This window comes from Daktulosphaira vitifoliae, unplaced genomic scaffold, assembly GCF_025091365.1.
Source record: "Daktulosphaira vitifoliae isolate Bord-2020 unplaced genomic scaffold, ASM2509136v1 Scaffold_1, whole genome shotgun sequence".
Classification (NCBI taxonomy): Eukaryota; Metazoa; Arthropoda; class Insecta; order Hemiptera; family Phylloxeridae; genus Daktulosphaira; species Daktulosphaira vitifoliae.
The window spans coordinates 66274663-66290262 of NW_026099572.1; the positions used below are offsets into that span (position 1 = coordinate 66274663).

General features: G+C 25.2%; 3 protein-coding genes across 5 annotated transcripts in view; 2 read left to right on the plus strand and 1 right to left on the minus strand.

The window, feature by feature from the left end:
• The first annotated feature begins 602 nt into the window (after positions 1–602).
• LOC126896449 (flotillin-1-like) lies at positions 603–2749 on the plus strand. The gene is made up of 4 exons (XM_050669239.1): positions 603–753; positions 1011–1141; positions 1209–1293; positions 2531–2749. Exons 1-4 carry the CDS (start codon positions 703–705, stop codon positions 2720–2722), a joined length of 459 nt encoding a protein of 152 aa, XP_050525196.1. The 5' UTR covers positions 603–702; the 3' UTR covers positions 2723–2749.
• Positions 2750–6371: 3622 nt separating this feature from the next.
• Positions 6372–9387, minus strand: LOC126896450 (flotillin-1-like). Its single transcript, XM_050669240.1, has 5 exons — positions 9144–9387; positions 8995–9056; positions 7270–7345; positions 6818–6908; positions 6372–6551 (listed from the first exon to the last, which is right to left on the minus strand). Exons 2-5 carry the CDS (start codon positions 9044–9046, stop codon positions 6387–6389), a joined length of 384 nt encoding a protein of 127 aa, XP_050525197.1. The 5' UTR covers positions 9047–9056; positions 9144–9387; the 3' UTR covers positions 6372–6386.
• A 1137-nt stretch (positions 9388–10524) lies between these two features.
• LOC126896429 (uncharacterized) overlaps positions 10525–15600 on the plus strand; it is a 54883-nt gene continuing 49807 nt past the window's right edge. For all 3 annotated transcript variants that reach the window (XM_050669209.1, XM_050669214.1, XM_050669213.1), the window contains exon 1: positions 10525–10679. The gene's annotated coding sequence lies outside the window, so the exon portion shown is untranslated. The remainder of the gene's footprint in view (positions 10680–15600) is intronic.

Genomic DNA, 15600 nt, shown 5'->3' on the forward strand with positions numbered 1-15600 from the left:
GATCTTTTGACATATCGTTGAAAGAAATCGAGTTGGCGAGAGCTGAGAAAAAGTGGTAACAGGCACAAAAAAAAAAAAATATTGTTAAAGTAATACCTTCTCAGCTTCACATCGAAGCTAATACTTCCTTTTAAAATTAATTATTAAAAATTATTTATTGTATTTTTATTGATTTCAAAATTTTAATTATTAAAATTGTAAAATGATTAAAACAGGATAATATCTAAAACTACAAAGAAGTACCCCTGAATAATTTTTTGATAAAAGTTAATGTTAATTTTCATTAATCAATGTTTCATAATTTACTTGTAATTAAAAATCATTAGCTATAATATAATAATTTATATATATTTATTCATATAGAGTGATTTCACTAGTCAATGGACAATTAAGAGTTTTTCAGCTTTTATTAATTTATATTTTCATATCACACTTATAAAGTTAATAAATATTTGTTGTTTGGAAAATTCTTTATAAAAATATTTACAATTAACTAACAAAAAATTTAAATTTATTATTTTATGTAAAAAATTGGAGTTTCCTATTTTTATTTAGAAACCCAGTGGTGTTTTTTCACTTTTAGTGTTTATTCATTAGTAATATTACCCTAGATAAATTTTTTTTATTTTTTAGGAAATTTACAAAGATCGAAAAAAGTTTAGCAAGCAAGTATTTGAAGTAGCATCTTCTGACTTAGTAAATATGGGTATTACTGTTGTATCATACACTATTAAAGATATCAGAGATGAAGAGGTCTGTAAAAAAATTTTCTCTAAATATTTTTTAAGCAAAAAAATAACTGTATTAAATAAAAAATTACTCATAAAATATAAGGTTTAATTCAGAAAGTTTATAAAAAATCAAATTCATAATATTATAGGTAAAGTTAAATCACTTATAAAAATAAAGGACCTATGCAAGTTTTTTGCAGAATTTTGTCACAATATTTTTTGTATTGTGGACCCATATTAAATGAGGTTACTAAAATATTATTTACTTTGTAAAATTAGGGTTATCTCAAAGCTTTAGGTTTAGCTAGAACAGCTGAAGTCAAGAGAGATGCACGTATTGGAGAAGCTGAAGCTAAAAAAGAAACAATGATAAGAGAAGCTATTGCTGAAGAAGAAAGAATGGCAGCAAAGTAATGTTTAAAAATAAAAATTAGAATTTATCATTGGTACTTTTTAAATTTATAATTTTAACTATAGATTAATAAATGACACAGAAATAGCTAAAGCACAAAGAGATTTTGAATTAAAAAAGGCTGCATATGATGTTGAAATACAAACAAAGGTATTGATAGTTTATTTATTTTTATATTTATAAATATATCCATATTTAATAAATATAGTTTAAAAAAACTAAAAAAACACGCTTTTAAAGCACATCGAACTAAAAAGTTAAAAATAATTTTTAAAATAAGCTTGAAACAATAATGAACGAAAAATACTAGTATTATTGTGATAAAAGCGGGCGCTCAATATACGAAAAATATGGCACAAAGCACCCACGCTTTTATCACAATAATACTAGTATTTTTCGTTCATTATTGTTTCAAGCTTATTTTAAAAATTATTTTTAACTTTTTAGTTTGATGTGCTTTAGAATCGTGTTTTTTTAGTTTTTTTAATCTATATTTATTTTTCACTTTTTAGTTTCATGTTATTATAGTAGTTACTATCAATATCATGGTTGTAACGGGTAACGGGAAATCAGGGTTCAATTCTGGGAGTCTGAGAACGGCTACCAAATTCAAGGAAAGCAGCAGGCGCGTAAATTACCCACTCCCGGAACATGGTGGTAGTGACGAAAAATGACGATACGGGAATCATCCTTTGTAATCGGAATGAATACACTCTATATCCCTTAATGAGAATAAAGCGTGTTAATATATATTTTTAATAGTAATTACAATATATATATACATGTAAAGCGACTTAACTATATAAACGTATCATGCACGAGGTTTAACTGTTTTGTGGGCTGGCGAGGCGCGGGGGAACGTTGTACGCGAGGCATATGAGTTGGCTATAGGAATATATATATATATATATATACGCATACATACATACATATATATATTAAGGCGACATAAATACGTAAACGTATCATGCACAGGGTATAGCCGTGTTTTGTGGTTAGGGGGAACGTTATACCTAAGGTATAAACGGCGGTAGGAATATATAAATATATATACGTAAGGCGCATTACATGCGGGTGGTATTGGTCAGTCAAAATAAAAATTTGTTTATATATATATAATTAATGTCACGCATGCTTGTACGGGTACGAAAACCAAAAATATAAAATTATACAGGATTAGTGTTGCCGGTGATTGGTGAGCGGGGTGGGGTGAATTCGTTACGACGTCTAGTCTAGACGACGAGATACGCGAGAATAATAACACGTGCAGCGTGGAAAGTTACAAACACACATCACACATACAAGTGAAACTAATATAAGCGTGTTAAAAAGAAAACCTTATGCAACGAGTTTGTAGTCGTACAAATCAAATTGTATGATATTTTAGAAAGCTGAGGCAGAATTAGCCTATGAATTACAAGCTGCAAAAACAAAACAAAGAATCAAAGAAGAACAAATGCAAATAGATGTTGTTGAAAGGACTCAACAGATTGCTGTTCAAGAACAAGAAATACAGCGTAGGGAGCGTGAATTAGAAGCAACTGTTAGAAGACCTGCAGAAGCAGAAAAATTCAGGTAAATATTATTTACTTTAAATTTAAGTGGGTATGATTTTCTTGAATATGAATAATTAAATTCAATTTCAATAATTCTGTTTATTGATATATTGGATTTTTTTAAATTAGCCTTTAACAACTATTGCTATTATTAGCTTTGATGCAAAGCTGATTAATAGTTTTAATTTTATTCTGATGTGTTTTTTTTTTTTTTTTTTTTTTTTTGGTGTGTTTGTTACCTCTTATTCTCACCTCTCACTGGATCAATTTTGATGATTAATATGTCAAAAGACCACAAATTGTATCTAACCGAAGACATTACCCTCAAAAATTGAAAAAATTTCTCTTGTTTCTTGTAAATAGGGTAAATTCCCAATAGAATTACAATTAAAAAAATCGGTATTTTTCGACATATTTAAAATTTTTACTTAAATGTTTTAAGTAAAAACTGCTATAATTTTTTTAAAAATGAACAAATCAACATAGTTTTTATTTAGTAAGGAATACATTAGGTATTTACCTATCATTTTTATATTTTCTTTTAACCCTTTAACTGCCCACAAGAGTGGTTTCAAAATGGCTACTTTTCCACAAAAAATTAACTTGTTCCAGAAATACTGACATGTTTATATGCATCTTAAATTTAAGATTATATAATATACTTTAAAATGTAAAACAAAAATTTCTAACTTTAGTTTGCTTAAACAACAAAAAGATGTTATTTTTGTGTTATAATTCTCGATTATATGTTTTATTTTATTAAATAAATTTAAATATCTTACAAAGGATTTTAAGTTTTGTTATTATAAACTTTCAAAAAATCAATTTTAAGAACCTAAAATATGGGTTAAAATGATATTTTGCATTGAATATTTTTAAGCAGTCTAAACCGAAATGTACTTTGCTAAACCTTGTGTTAATTCTGCAATTAGATTATTTTTAACCGCCTCTGTTTTTTTTAAGATTATTTCTAATTTATAAAAACGAGTATTTTCATTCAAAAATTATTTTTTAATATGTTAAAAATAATTGTGTAAAATTTAAATTAAAATGTCATGATTAACCTAATTTTTTAGTCCTTTGAAGTTAATTTCTATAAAATTTTATAATTGAAAAATGTTGAACTTTTAACCTATTTTTAGTTCAGCATGTAAGTTTGAAGTAGATATCACTAAATAGAATTTTTTATGAAGATTTAAAAAACAATTTTGTTTAGATTGATATATGGTCAGGATCTTATATAATTACTATTAATAGTAAATTTATGAAAATTTATTATATTTTTTGTATTTATATTGCAATAAATCATTTTAAAAGAGATATTAATCATTTCTACATAACTCTTGGTTGATTTCTTTAATTGATGATACAATTAAAGAAATATTCAGTTATAGTTTTTAACTAATTAGTAATAATATCAAAAATTAGTGGTTATAGAAGAAATCTAATTTCAGATTTGAAATTAACATGATAAATTAAATAAACTATTAAAAAATTAATTATAATTAACAATATTAAGTTTAAAACCTTTAATTCATAATTAACAACAAATTATTTTCTGAAAAGTTTTGTATCAATCCCTTCAATTTTTATACACGGTTGCCATAAAAGTAATTACTTTATTAACTTTACAATTTTTCCATATAAATTACAATATTAAATTGTGGATTATCAATTTCATATCAAATTTAATTACTATAATTAATATTTATTTATAAATTATACTTTTAAAACAAATAACTACTAATTAGGAATAATGAAGGAAATAGTTGATGTTGTTTTTGTAATTATCCACCAATTTCTTAGAATTAAACATTATCTACAGATTTGCATTGAGGCATTTCTTATTATAATGGCTTTAATCACTATCATGTCAGATATCATCTATATTTGTCCCAACTAAGCCCTGACCTCACTGTGCTACCGTTATTTTTTTAAACTAAAATAAAATACATCGCTTTTATCTAAACTTGTGCATAATATGATAAAATTAATTATTTGCTCTTTCTATAGATTTTTTAATTAATAAAACTTAATAATGTATTTAACTAATTAATACATGAAAATTTTTTTAACATGTATATATTCTATAATTTAACGATACAATTGTGTGAATTTCGAGCTTTAACAGTTTAAAAAAGTGTAATTAATAACAATTTAGTGAAAATGAGATATTGATGTTAAAAATTAAATTCAACTAACTATATAAAAAATAAATTTTCTAATTATATGTACCCTCGATTTTTTAGTAATTTTTTTTTTGTCTCTTTTTTAGTTTAAGACTTGTATTATTTTTTAGTTTTAAATTAATAATATTTTTAATTTTAAATAATAATACTCTCAAGTGATTAATTTTTATTATATTAAATGACCATTTAGAGATTTGATAATGCAATTTTATGTGCAATACCATTAATGTTGCATTATCAAAACTGATTGTAAGTAAGTCACATATGATTTTTCTTTGGGATTAACTTATAATTAAAATATGATGTAATAATTTATTGAATAATATATACGTAAGTGTATTAATTAAGAGATTCATGATTGTTATCTTGTATGTACAGGGTGATTGAGTGGGCTATAATAAAAAAATTAGTATAAGTGGCTCCTCTATGTTTTGACATCTTTAATAAATCATATTAAAATTCTACAATTTTAGCTTCGATGCGAAGCTGAAAAGGTATTAATTTTACTATGATGTGTTTTTTTTTTGTGTGTGTCTGTTACCACTTTTTCTCAGCTCTCACCGAACCGATTTTGATGAAAAATATGTCAAAAGATTAAAAATCGTATCTAGTTGAAGACATTACCCTTAGAATTTGAAAAATTCTCCTCATTCCCCATAAATGGGGGAAATCTCCAAAAAAAGCTCTAATTTTCAACTTTTTTTTAATTTTGTTTACTTAAAACTGCCATAACTTTTTTAAAAATGACCAAATCAATATAATTTTTTTTATTTAGATGCATGATGTCTTTACCTATTATTTGGTATATTTTTTTTTATAAATCTGACCTTTTACTTGCCCACAGGGAGGGATTCAAAATGACAACTTTTTCACAAAAAATTAACTTTTTCAACATAACTTTTGAAAATGTTCCGGAAAGACTGACACTTTTATATATATCTTAAATTAANGAAAGTGTTCTGGAAAGTTTGACACTTATATATATATATTAAATTAAAGCTAATGCAATATTCTTTATTATGAAAAAAAAAATTTCAGACTTTATTTTGTCTTCACGGTGAAAATGGCTACCTAATGCTATTTTCGTGTGAAAATTCTTGATATTATATTTTACATTTTTAACTTTATTATGCTATTAACTTTTTGAAAAATATATGGATCAACACAATTTTTTCATGAGAAGTAGTATTTGTATACATCATCCATTTGAAATACTTTTTTTTTTTTTAATATCACCATTTATATATTATAAATATATATATTTATTCATATATTACACTTAAAAATCATAAAACTTGTAATCAGGATATAAATAAGAAAATAGGAGATCGTATAGCTTTTGAAGTAATCCACCAAATTTTTAAAATTAAATACTATTTACAGATTTGCATCCAAGGGTTTTTTATGATAGTGATTTTAATAACTGTCAGATATTATTATAATTGACCAAACTATGCCACACCCCCACTGTTCTGGGTTTTTTCATGTATAATACTATTTAAAACTTTATGAAATAAACCTCAACAGTCATTGTTCCCATTATTGCTCGTTGATGGCCCTCAAGAGTATGCAATGCTATTTCTCGGACTTCTTCTATGGACTTGCCTAAGAATTGTTCACATGCACTTAAAAGCATTTCTTCATTTTGACCTTGAACTTTAACCTATTAATGAAAAATTTGAGAGTATGCATATAAAATATCACACAATTTTAAGATTTTATATTTAAAAATCAATTCATTGAAGATTAACTTCACACATTAAATAACTTAATATTATTTTTGTTTTTATATATAACAGTCGTGAATTAGATTTACAATGAAATTTAATTATTAAGTCTGTTAACAGTTGCAATAAAAAAATTTAAGAATAATTATAATTATTAAAAGTTATAATATTTTAATGTACATTTTACTTCACCATATAATACCTGAGCAATTCCAGTAACAGATAGTGGTACACCTTGACTTGTATAAACTTTAGGACTTTCAACTTGTAATGTCATTGTATTTAAAGATATCCTAAAATATATATATATGAATAATAATAACACATGTATTTAATAATATTATATATTATTTTTTTCTATTTATCTGTTATTAAATAATTTTCAGAATCATTTTATAAGCACTTTTAAAGTATTGAAATAATTTTCTTAAATAATCCATAATTTTTTTTTAATAAAATAATAAGGATTTACTTTTACTATTATTAATATTTGAATTTTATAATAAATTTAACACATTAGTCTAATGATATATTTATCATTTAATTGTTTACAATTAAAATGAAGGTATGGTAGTATAATATACCATTATTCTTTTTATTTAATACATAAATTCAATATTAATATTTAAAAAAAAATTTAATTCTTTTAAATACCTTTGACAACATTGAATAATTGGCCAAACAAAAGCTCGACCACCAGGTACTAAATTTGGTTTACCATAACAGCATCCTGTAAAATAACAGTAAAAAAAATTAAAATTACTAAATCATCGTTCATTTTTATAAGATTAACATTGCATATAGTTATTTAAATTAATTAAATTTATTAAAAATTTGTTATTAACATTAATACAAAAATAAAAACTGTCTTTTTTTTTAAAAAAAAATTTAGACACTAATTTTAAAAGAAACAGTTTTATTAAAAAACTAGGAGTAAACTACAGTTATAATACAAAATGTTAATAATAATTTTATCCATTAACAATACACAGCAGGATTAAAATTGTTTTAAATAGGAATGACAAAAATTTAATTAATTGAAAGATACATAGGCATATGGAAGAAAATGGCCAGGCAGCACAAAATAAAAATTACATTTAAAAAATAAAAAATTAATATTAATAATTTAAACGCGCATTTTTGATGTTATTTTTGTTGTAATTATCAAATATTGAATTTTTCCTATACAGATGTAACAATTAGTATATGAAAAACATCATTTTTACTACCAAATTATTATTTTTTCAAATTAAAAATATTTTGAATTAAGTAAACTTAATTATTATATTAAAATTGTCCCATAAATAATACCAATTATAATAATGTTATAACCCATTTAATTGTATACAAAACAAATTATACTTCATACTTTTACATTCCTTATATGTTGTAATTCAATTATAAAAAAAATATATGCTATATATTCTTAAACGTTTATATTTATATAAGTTAATTCTATCAGTAAAATTTACAAATAATAATGACATATTTCTCATTAATTTTACCAACTACTTGTTTAATTTCTTATTTAATTTTTGAATAAGATTGGGATTTTCTGATATATGAAGAGACATTGCTACCTTAAAAAAGCATTGGGTAACATCACATGATGGCAAATTAAAGTAATTCCTATAAGTTTAAATGATATTTTCCAGAAACTATTCATACATAAAAACAATAAATCAAATTTTTCAAGGGACGTAGCCCTATTAAATTGTTATTTTTTTACTGTTTCTTCAAAATATTTAAAAAAAAAAACAAGCTATTAACTAGTTTAATGTATAAAATGAAAGTAAGGTTTCACTGAATAATACAATATTTTTCATGACTATCAATAGTTTTTTGTAACATCTATTCTATTAAAACTCATTACTGAATTATGAAATGGTCAACAATTGTCATAATCAATACTTAGCATAAATCAATTTCTTAAAATTTAAAATTGGTATTTAAGGGACACCCTTTAGAACATAATATAGTTTATATATTTATGCACATGTATTTACATAAGTTTAAACAAGATAAAAAAAAAAAAAAAGACTATATTAGGTTAACATAGTATAAAATATTTAAAAAAAAACATTAATTTTTCAATGATCAAAAATATCTTTACTATTACTAAAATTTTATTTTCAAAATTTCAATTTTGATCTGTTAAATACATAACATTTGTGATGTTTTAGTAGAATTAAATTGATTTTTGTAAATGATAGTTTATCATCAGAAAGGTAGATATTTAATTTATAAATGAAGTTACTCAAAAATTATATAAGTGAAAGTTTAAAATGTTAGCCTAGTAGCGATTAAAAGGTTGAAGTTTATGTTACAAAAGATGCCTGGATAATTGAATTTTAACACATTTAGTCAAATTATATTTACCGGAAATCACCAATGCTTCATTTGGACCGCAAGTAATGAATCCCCAAGTCATGATTTAATTTCTAATAAATATTTTCAGTAGCACTTTAATATTGAAAATGTATTAACTAAATATATTAAATTAAATAGTAAAAAACAAGAGTTTTTACCCTTGAAACTATATTATTAATATTTAAATAGGCTGACCAATTGTCTAGGTTAATTATCATTGATACTAGTTAAGTAAAAAAATAACTTAATAATACATGAAAAACAAACTTTACTGAAAACAGTAACATCAAAAATTATAACAGAATTGACTGTCGGCACCAAAACTACAACCTAGTATCATCAGTAATAGTAATATCTATCAAACTGTCATGGAATCTGGTAACACCCATTGACTGCAGCGCCTCAATGACCGCTAACATAAAAATTACAGACTATACGAAAACAGATAGATCACACAACCCGATAACAAAACAATACTTTGGTTGGCATCAGAAACGTCAGTGCAACCATTAGAAAACCTTTTTATTACAAGGCGACGAATTTTATGATCAATTATTGTAATATGCTAAATGTTTAACAAGTATTAAGCCGGATTCCCACGACTGGTGTACTTGCCAAATATTTGTCACTTGTGTATACTTGTCAAGCCGTCGGAACACTATACTTGTACAATTATTGGTTACTTGTCAGTTTCCCGCGGATTGTCGGTAAATGTAACACAAGTCAATTGAATTAATGGCTTGACAAGTTTACACTTGTAGTTCACTAGTGCACACTTGTGTACTTGTCAAATACTTATCCAATATTTGATTTTAGGGTGGCTATCGGTAACAATTTTTTCTTCCCCACTCACCTATATTTGTGCAGTACAGCGGTGGTTTATGTTGGCTAATTAGTTGATTTAATTTAATAGATAAGTAAAACTATTTTATAGTATAATTGTAAATATAATTTAATAGTTAAGGTTGATTACATAATGTATTAATTATTTAACTTATTAATTTATGAATATTAAATATAAAATAAATATTATTGGATAGTTTAATATTTTACTAAAATGTTTATATTTGTAAAATTCTGTTTCATTTTTGCAAGTAAAAAATTATATACGGTGCGTAGCTGAAACACTATTAGTTTTACTCTGTCGTATTTTTTTTTCTTTAATTTTTAGGGAAACTAACCTCTTCAAATTTGCTTTAATTGCTATTGTTGTTGGATACCGAAAACAAGATTAATACAATTTAGTACTGAAAAATATTTTATAGTAATAGCATTTTCTATTTTATAAAGTTATATTAGAACTATGTGTGTGAAAATAGTTTTATTTCAAGCTTCGATGGCTATAATTAAATAAAAATGAATTAATCGGCCAATTTTTTGTTTTTGCAGCCAACACTGCTCATTGAAATTAAGTAAACTGATAACTCTTGACGTTTATATCAGTAAGTATCACCTGTGAGTAATCATAATAAGAATGCAAGCGAAAAATGAATATAGGTAGTAAATAAATAAAAGGCTTTACTAGAAATGCCAAATTANCAAAAGACTTTACTAGAAATGCCAAATTACTAAAAAAAGTAGATAAGTGTATTAATGATATAAATTGAATGCATTTCGCTATCAAAACTCTATTTTGAAATGGTGGCTGTTCAATAGTTTGGTGAAGTTAAGTAAAACCTTCATCTAATTTTACGGTAACATATTTTTAAATTTTTTTTTTTGTATTTTTTTTTCAATTAATTGTTTCTACTTTAAGTACTCTCCACACATAATTATGTATGAAGCATAAATAGCCATTTTATCATTATCACTAACCATTTTAATTAACTTAAGTTTAATTAGATAAATAAAAACTAAAAATTATAGATAAAAGTTAAAGAACTATTTTAACTAAAAAAAAAAAAATTTAAAAGTATAAAAACTAGCAATACTAAAAAATGTGTTTTAAATCACTCACTGAAACGTCCAAACACTGCAGCGCAAAAAAAGCAAATGATACACGACTTAATATTTTTCAGGTCCCACCCCCAATACAATTATTTGACATTTGATCCAGTCGTAGGAATAGTATACTTGGCTTTTATTTATTACTTGTACAAGTGTACAAGTACTGGTATACTTGTCAAGTATACCAGTCATGGGNTTGTCAAGTATACCACTCATGGAAACGCTTTACTTGTTAATAATTGGATGATTTGGCAAGTATACAATTATTGGTGTACTTGGTAAGTACATCAGTCGTGGGAATCCGGCTTTATATAATAGAACAAGGAAAAAACGCTTTTCCAGAAAACTTACTTATCGTGCTCGGATTTTCAAAATTTTTTAGCTTCGATGCGAAGCTGAGATGGTATTGGTTTTACTATGATGTGTTTTTTTTTTTTGTGTCTGTTACCACTTTTTCTCAGCTCTCACCGAACTGATTTCTTTCAATGATGAGTCAAAAGATCACAAATCGTATCTAGTCGAAGACATTACCCTTAAAAATTGAAAAAATTTCCGTCGTTCCCCGTAAATGGGGGAAACCTCTAAAAATATTACAAATTTAAAAATCGCTAATTTTCGAAATTTTTTCAATTTTTTTTACTAAAAACTGCCATAACTTTTTTAAAAATGAACATATCAATATCATTTTTTTTTATATAGATGCATGATATCATTACCTTTCATTTGGTATTTTTTTTTTATATGTGACCCTTTACTTGCCCACAGGGGAGGATTTAAAATGACAACTTTTTCACAAAAAATTAATTTTTTCAACTTAACTTTTGAAAGTGTTCCGGAAAGTCTGACACTTTTATATATATCTTAAATTAAAGCTAATGTAATATACTTTATAATGGGAAAAAAAAATTTCGGACTTTATTTTGTCTACATGGTGAAAATGACTACCGAATGCTAACTTTGTGTTAAATAATTGATTTTATTTTTTACATTTTACATCAATACAATTTTTATGAGAAATAATATTTATATCCCTCTTTTATTGGACATACTTTATCTTAATCAGGATATAAATAAAGAAATAGCAGATCATGTAGCTTTTGGAATAATCAACCAATTTTTTAAAACTAAACACTATCTTAAGTTTGCATCGAAGCGTTTTTTATGATAGTGATTTTAATCACTGTCAGACTTGACCCAACTATGCCACGTCACCACTGTGCCATGACCCCCCTGTGCTGGGTTTTTAAATTTGTAATTTTTTTGGAGGTTTCTCCCATATACGGGAAATGAGGGAAATGTTTTCAATTTTTAAGGGTAATGTCTTCGACTAGATACGATTTGTGATCTTTTGACTTATCATTGAAAGAAATCGGTTCGGTGAGAGCTGAGAAAAAGTGGTAACAGACACACAAAAAAAAAAAACACATCATAGTAAAACCAAAACCATCTCAGCTTCGCATCGAAGCTAAAATCGCTAATTTTTCAATTTTTTTTACTAAAAACTGCCGTAACTTTTTCAAAAATGAACATATCAATATAATTTTTTTTTATAGATGCTTGATATCTTTATTTATCATTTGGTATATTAACCACAGGGGGGATTCAAAATGACAACTTTTTCACGAAAAAATAACTTTTTCTACTTAACATTTGAAAATGTTCCGGAAAGTCTGACACTTTTATATATATCTTAAATTAAAGATAATGTAATATACTTTGTTATGAAAAAAAAAATTTCGAACTTTATTTTGTCTTAACGGTGAAAATGGCTAACAAATGCTATTATTGTGTGAAAATTTTTGATTTTATTTTTACATTTTTAACTTTATAATGCTATAACTAATTGAAAAGTATATGGATTAACACAATTTTTTTATGAGAAATAATATTGTTTAATAATCCCTATTTCATTCAGGATATTAATAAGAAAATAGCAGATCATGTAGATTTTGGAATAATCCAACATTTTTTTAAAATTAAACAATATCTAAAGATTTGATTCGAATCGTTTTTTATGATAATGATTTTAATCACTGTCAGATATCATTATACATGATCGCACCAGACTAACGACATTACTTTTTTAAATAAAATAATTTTTTTATTAAAAAGTATTGCATCAATCCCTTTAAATTTTTATACGTGTTAAAAGTATGAATTAATTCCTTTTTATTTTTGTAATATCTCCGTAAAAATTACAATATTATTAAACATCAATTTAATACTAAATTTAATTATCATAATTATTATGTACTCATATATTATAATTATAAATCAGGATAAAATTAAGGGAATAAGATTTATGGTTGCTTTTGAAATAATCTACCAATATCTTAAAATTAAACACTATCTAAAGATTTGCATCGAAGCGTTTTTTTTTATAGTGATTTTAATCACTGTCAGATATCATTATACTTGATCGAACTATGCCACGTCACCACTGTGCCACGATTCCCCTGTGCTGGATTTTTTTTTTAACGAAAGTACTTGGTCACCAGATTCCAGGAAATTTATTGGCAAAGGTCGAAAAATTTCATTTTTGTGTCTGTATACGCTCAATCTCTGCTCTCGCTGGACCAATTATTATTAAAAATATGTCAAAAAATCACAAATCGTACCTGTCGAAAACATTACCCTCAAAATTTGAAAAAAAATCCCTCGTTTCCCGGAAACGGTGGAAATCCGCCTATAAATTACAAATTTAAAAATCGCTAATTTTCGACATTTTTTCAATTTTTTTTTTACTTAAAATTACCATAATATTTTTAAAAATGACCGAATCAATATAATTTTTTTTTTTTATAGATACCTTCGGTATTCATCTATTATTTTATATATTTTTGTGAACATTTGACCCTTTACAAGCCCACATGAAGGGTTTCAAAATGGTAACTTTTTCAACTTAACTTTTGAAAAAGTTCCGGAAGACTGACACTTTTATATATACCTTAAATTAAAGCTAATGTTATATATTTTAATTTGAAAAAAAAAATGGCCAAAACAAAATTCAGAAATATTTATATCTGTGTAAAAAAATTTATCATGGCGGAATTGTGGTGGCCCAATGTGTCCTGGCACTAGAAAGCGCCTTGAAAGGATGCGGCACAATAATCACCAAGACAAAAATTAAACACTAAAAATATATTTGTAAGTTTCTTTGCGCTGTCCGCCGGCGCAATGCTCGTTAAAGCAAAGACATTAAGCTCAAAGACTAGCTACCCAATACACATAGGCTTACAAATATATTCTAATCTAATACACCTAATTCTTGAATAATATTTAGTTACAACCTTTACTCTGTCCGCCGGCGCGATGCTCGTTAAAGCTCAATGACACTTAGTCCAATATATTTATTAATAAATTAATTTAATTCTCAGTATTGACTGAGAAAATTGTGACCTTTAGCTCTGTCCGCCGGCGCGATGTTCGTTAGAACAAAGACATTAAGCTCAAAGACTAGCTACCCAATAAGAAAAGATCACAATATATTTTTATTATTAAATAAAATTTAAAGTTGGGTTGGATTTATTATTAAAATAAAATAATTCTAAAAAAAGATTTAATGTTTAACATATTATTTGACATTTATTTCCACAATAATAAAAATAAAAAACGGTAGCACAGTGGGGTCGCGGCATAGTGGAGACATTGCATAGTAGGGTCCAGTATAGATTTAATCTGACAGTGATTAAAATCACTATCATAAGAAACGCTTCGATGCAAATCTGTAGATAGTGTTTAATTTTAAAAAATTGATGGATAATTGCAAAAGCAACATCAACTTCTATTAAAATAAAATACAAAACCCATAATTATCATACAAAAATAGTATATTTTTCAATATGGTAGCCATTTGCGTATAGAAGATAGATCGTCGGGACAAATTTTTTTTTTTCATTTTGTAGTACATAAAATAAGCTTTAATTTTATATATGTTTAAAGGACGCAGTATTTCCGGAACATTTTCAAAAATTAAGTTGAAAAAGTTATTTTTTGTAAAAAAGTTACTATTTTAAATCCTCCCAGTGAGCAGAATAAGTGTTAGATTTTCAAAAAAAATTATATCAAATGAAAGGGAAATATCTAAGGTTTCAATACAAAAAAATATTATTTTTATTTGTTCATTTTTGAAAAAGTTATGGCAGTTTTAAGTACAAAAAACATCCCGATAAAATGTAATTTTTATCGCAAACATTACATTTTTTTTTAAATTTTCGACAGCCATTTGCACATAGAAGATAAGATGTCGGGACAAATTTTTTTTTTTCATTTGATAGTATATAACATAACCTTTGATTTGATATATGTTTAAAGGACGCAGTATTTCCGGAACATTTTCAAAAGTTCAGTTGAAAAAGATCTATGTTTTTTACAATATTTTAAGTTTTGAACGCCCCCTATATAAGGGGAAATTGTCCAATTTTAATAAAAAGTATGTCAAATGAAAGATGTACTTATAATGTATTTAGAAAAAAAAAATTTGTGCTGATATATACATTTTTCAAAAAGTTATAGCATTTTTAAGTTGAAAATTAAAAATCGACAATCGAAAATTTTAAAACAAAAATAGTGTTTTTTTAACTACGGCAGCCGTTTAAATGTAGAAGAAAAAGTGTCGGGACAAATTTTTTTTTTTCATTTTGTAGTACATAAAATAAGCTTTAATTT

Bases quoted from the DNA above. Each gene is read 5' to 3' on its own strand.
- LOC126896449 (XM_050669239.1), top strand. From the start codon at position 703: ATGGGTATTACTGTTGTATCATACACTATTAAAGATATCAGAGATGAA. The intron at 1,142-1,208 runs GTAATGTTTAAA...TTTTAACTATAG, and splicing joins GAAGAAAGAATGGCAGCAAA to ATTAATAAATGACACAGAAA. The intron at 1,294-2,530 runs GTATTGATAGTT...ATGATATTTTAG, and splicing joins ATGTTGAAATACAAACAAAG to AAAGCTGAGGCAGAATTAGC.
- LOC126896450 (XM_050669240.1), bottom strand. From the start codon at position 9,046: ATGACTTGGGGATTCATTACTTGCGGTCCAAATGAAGCATTGGTGATT. The intron at 7,346-8,994 runs GTAAATATAATT...GTTATTTTACAG, and splicing joins TGAAGCATTGGTGATTTCCG to GATGCTGTTATGGTAAACCA. The intron at 6,909-7,269 runs GTATTTAAAAGA...TATATATTTTAG, and splicing joins ATTATTCAATGTTGTCAAAG to GATATCTTTAAATACAATGA.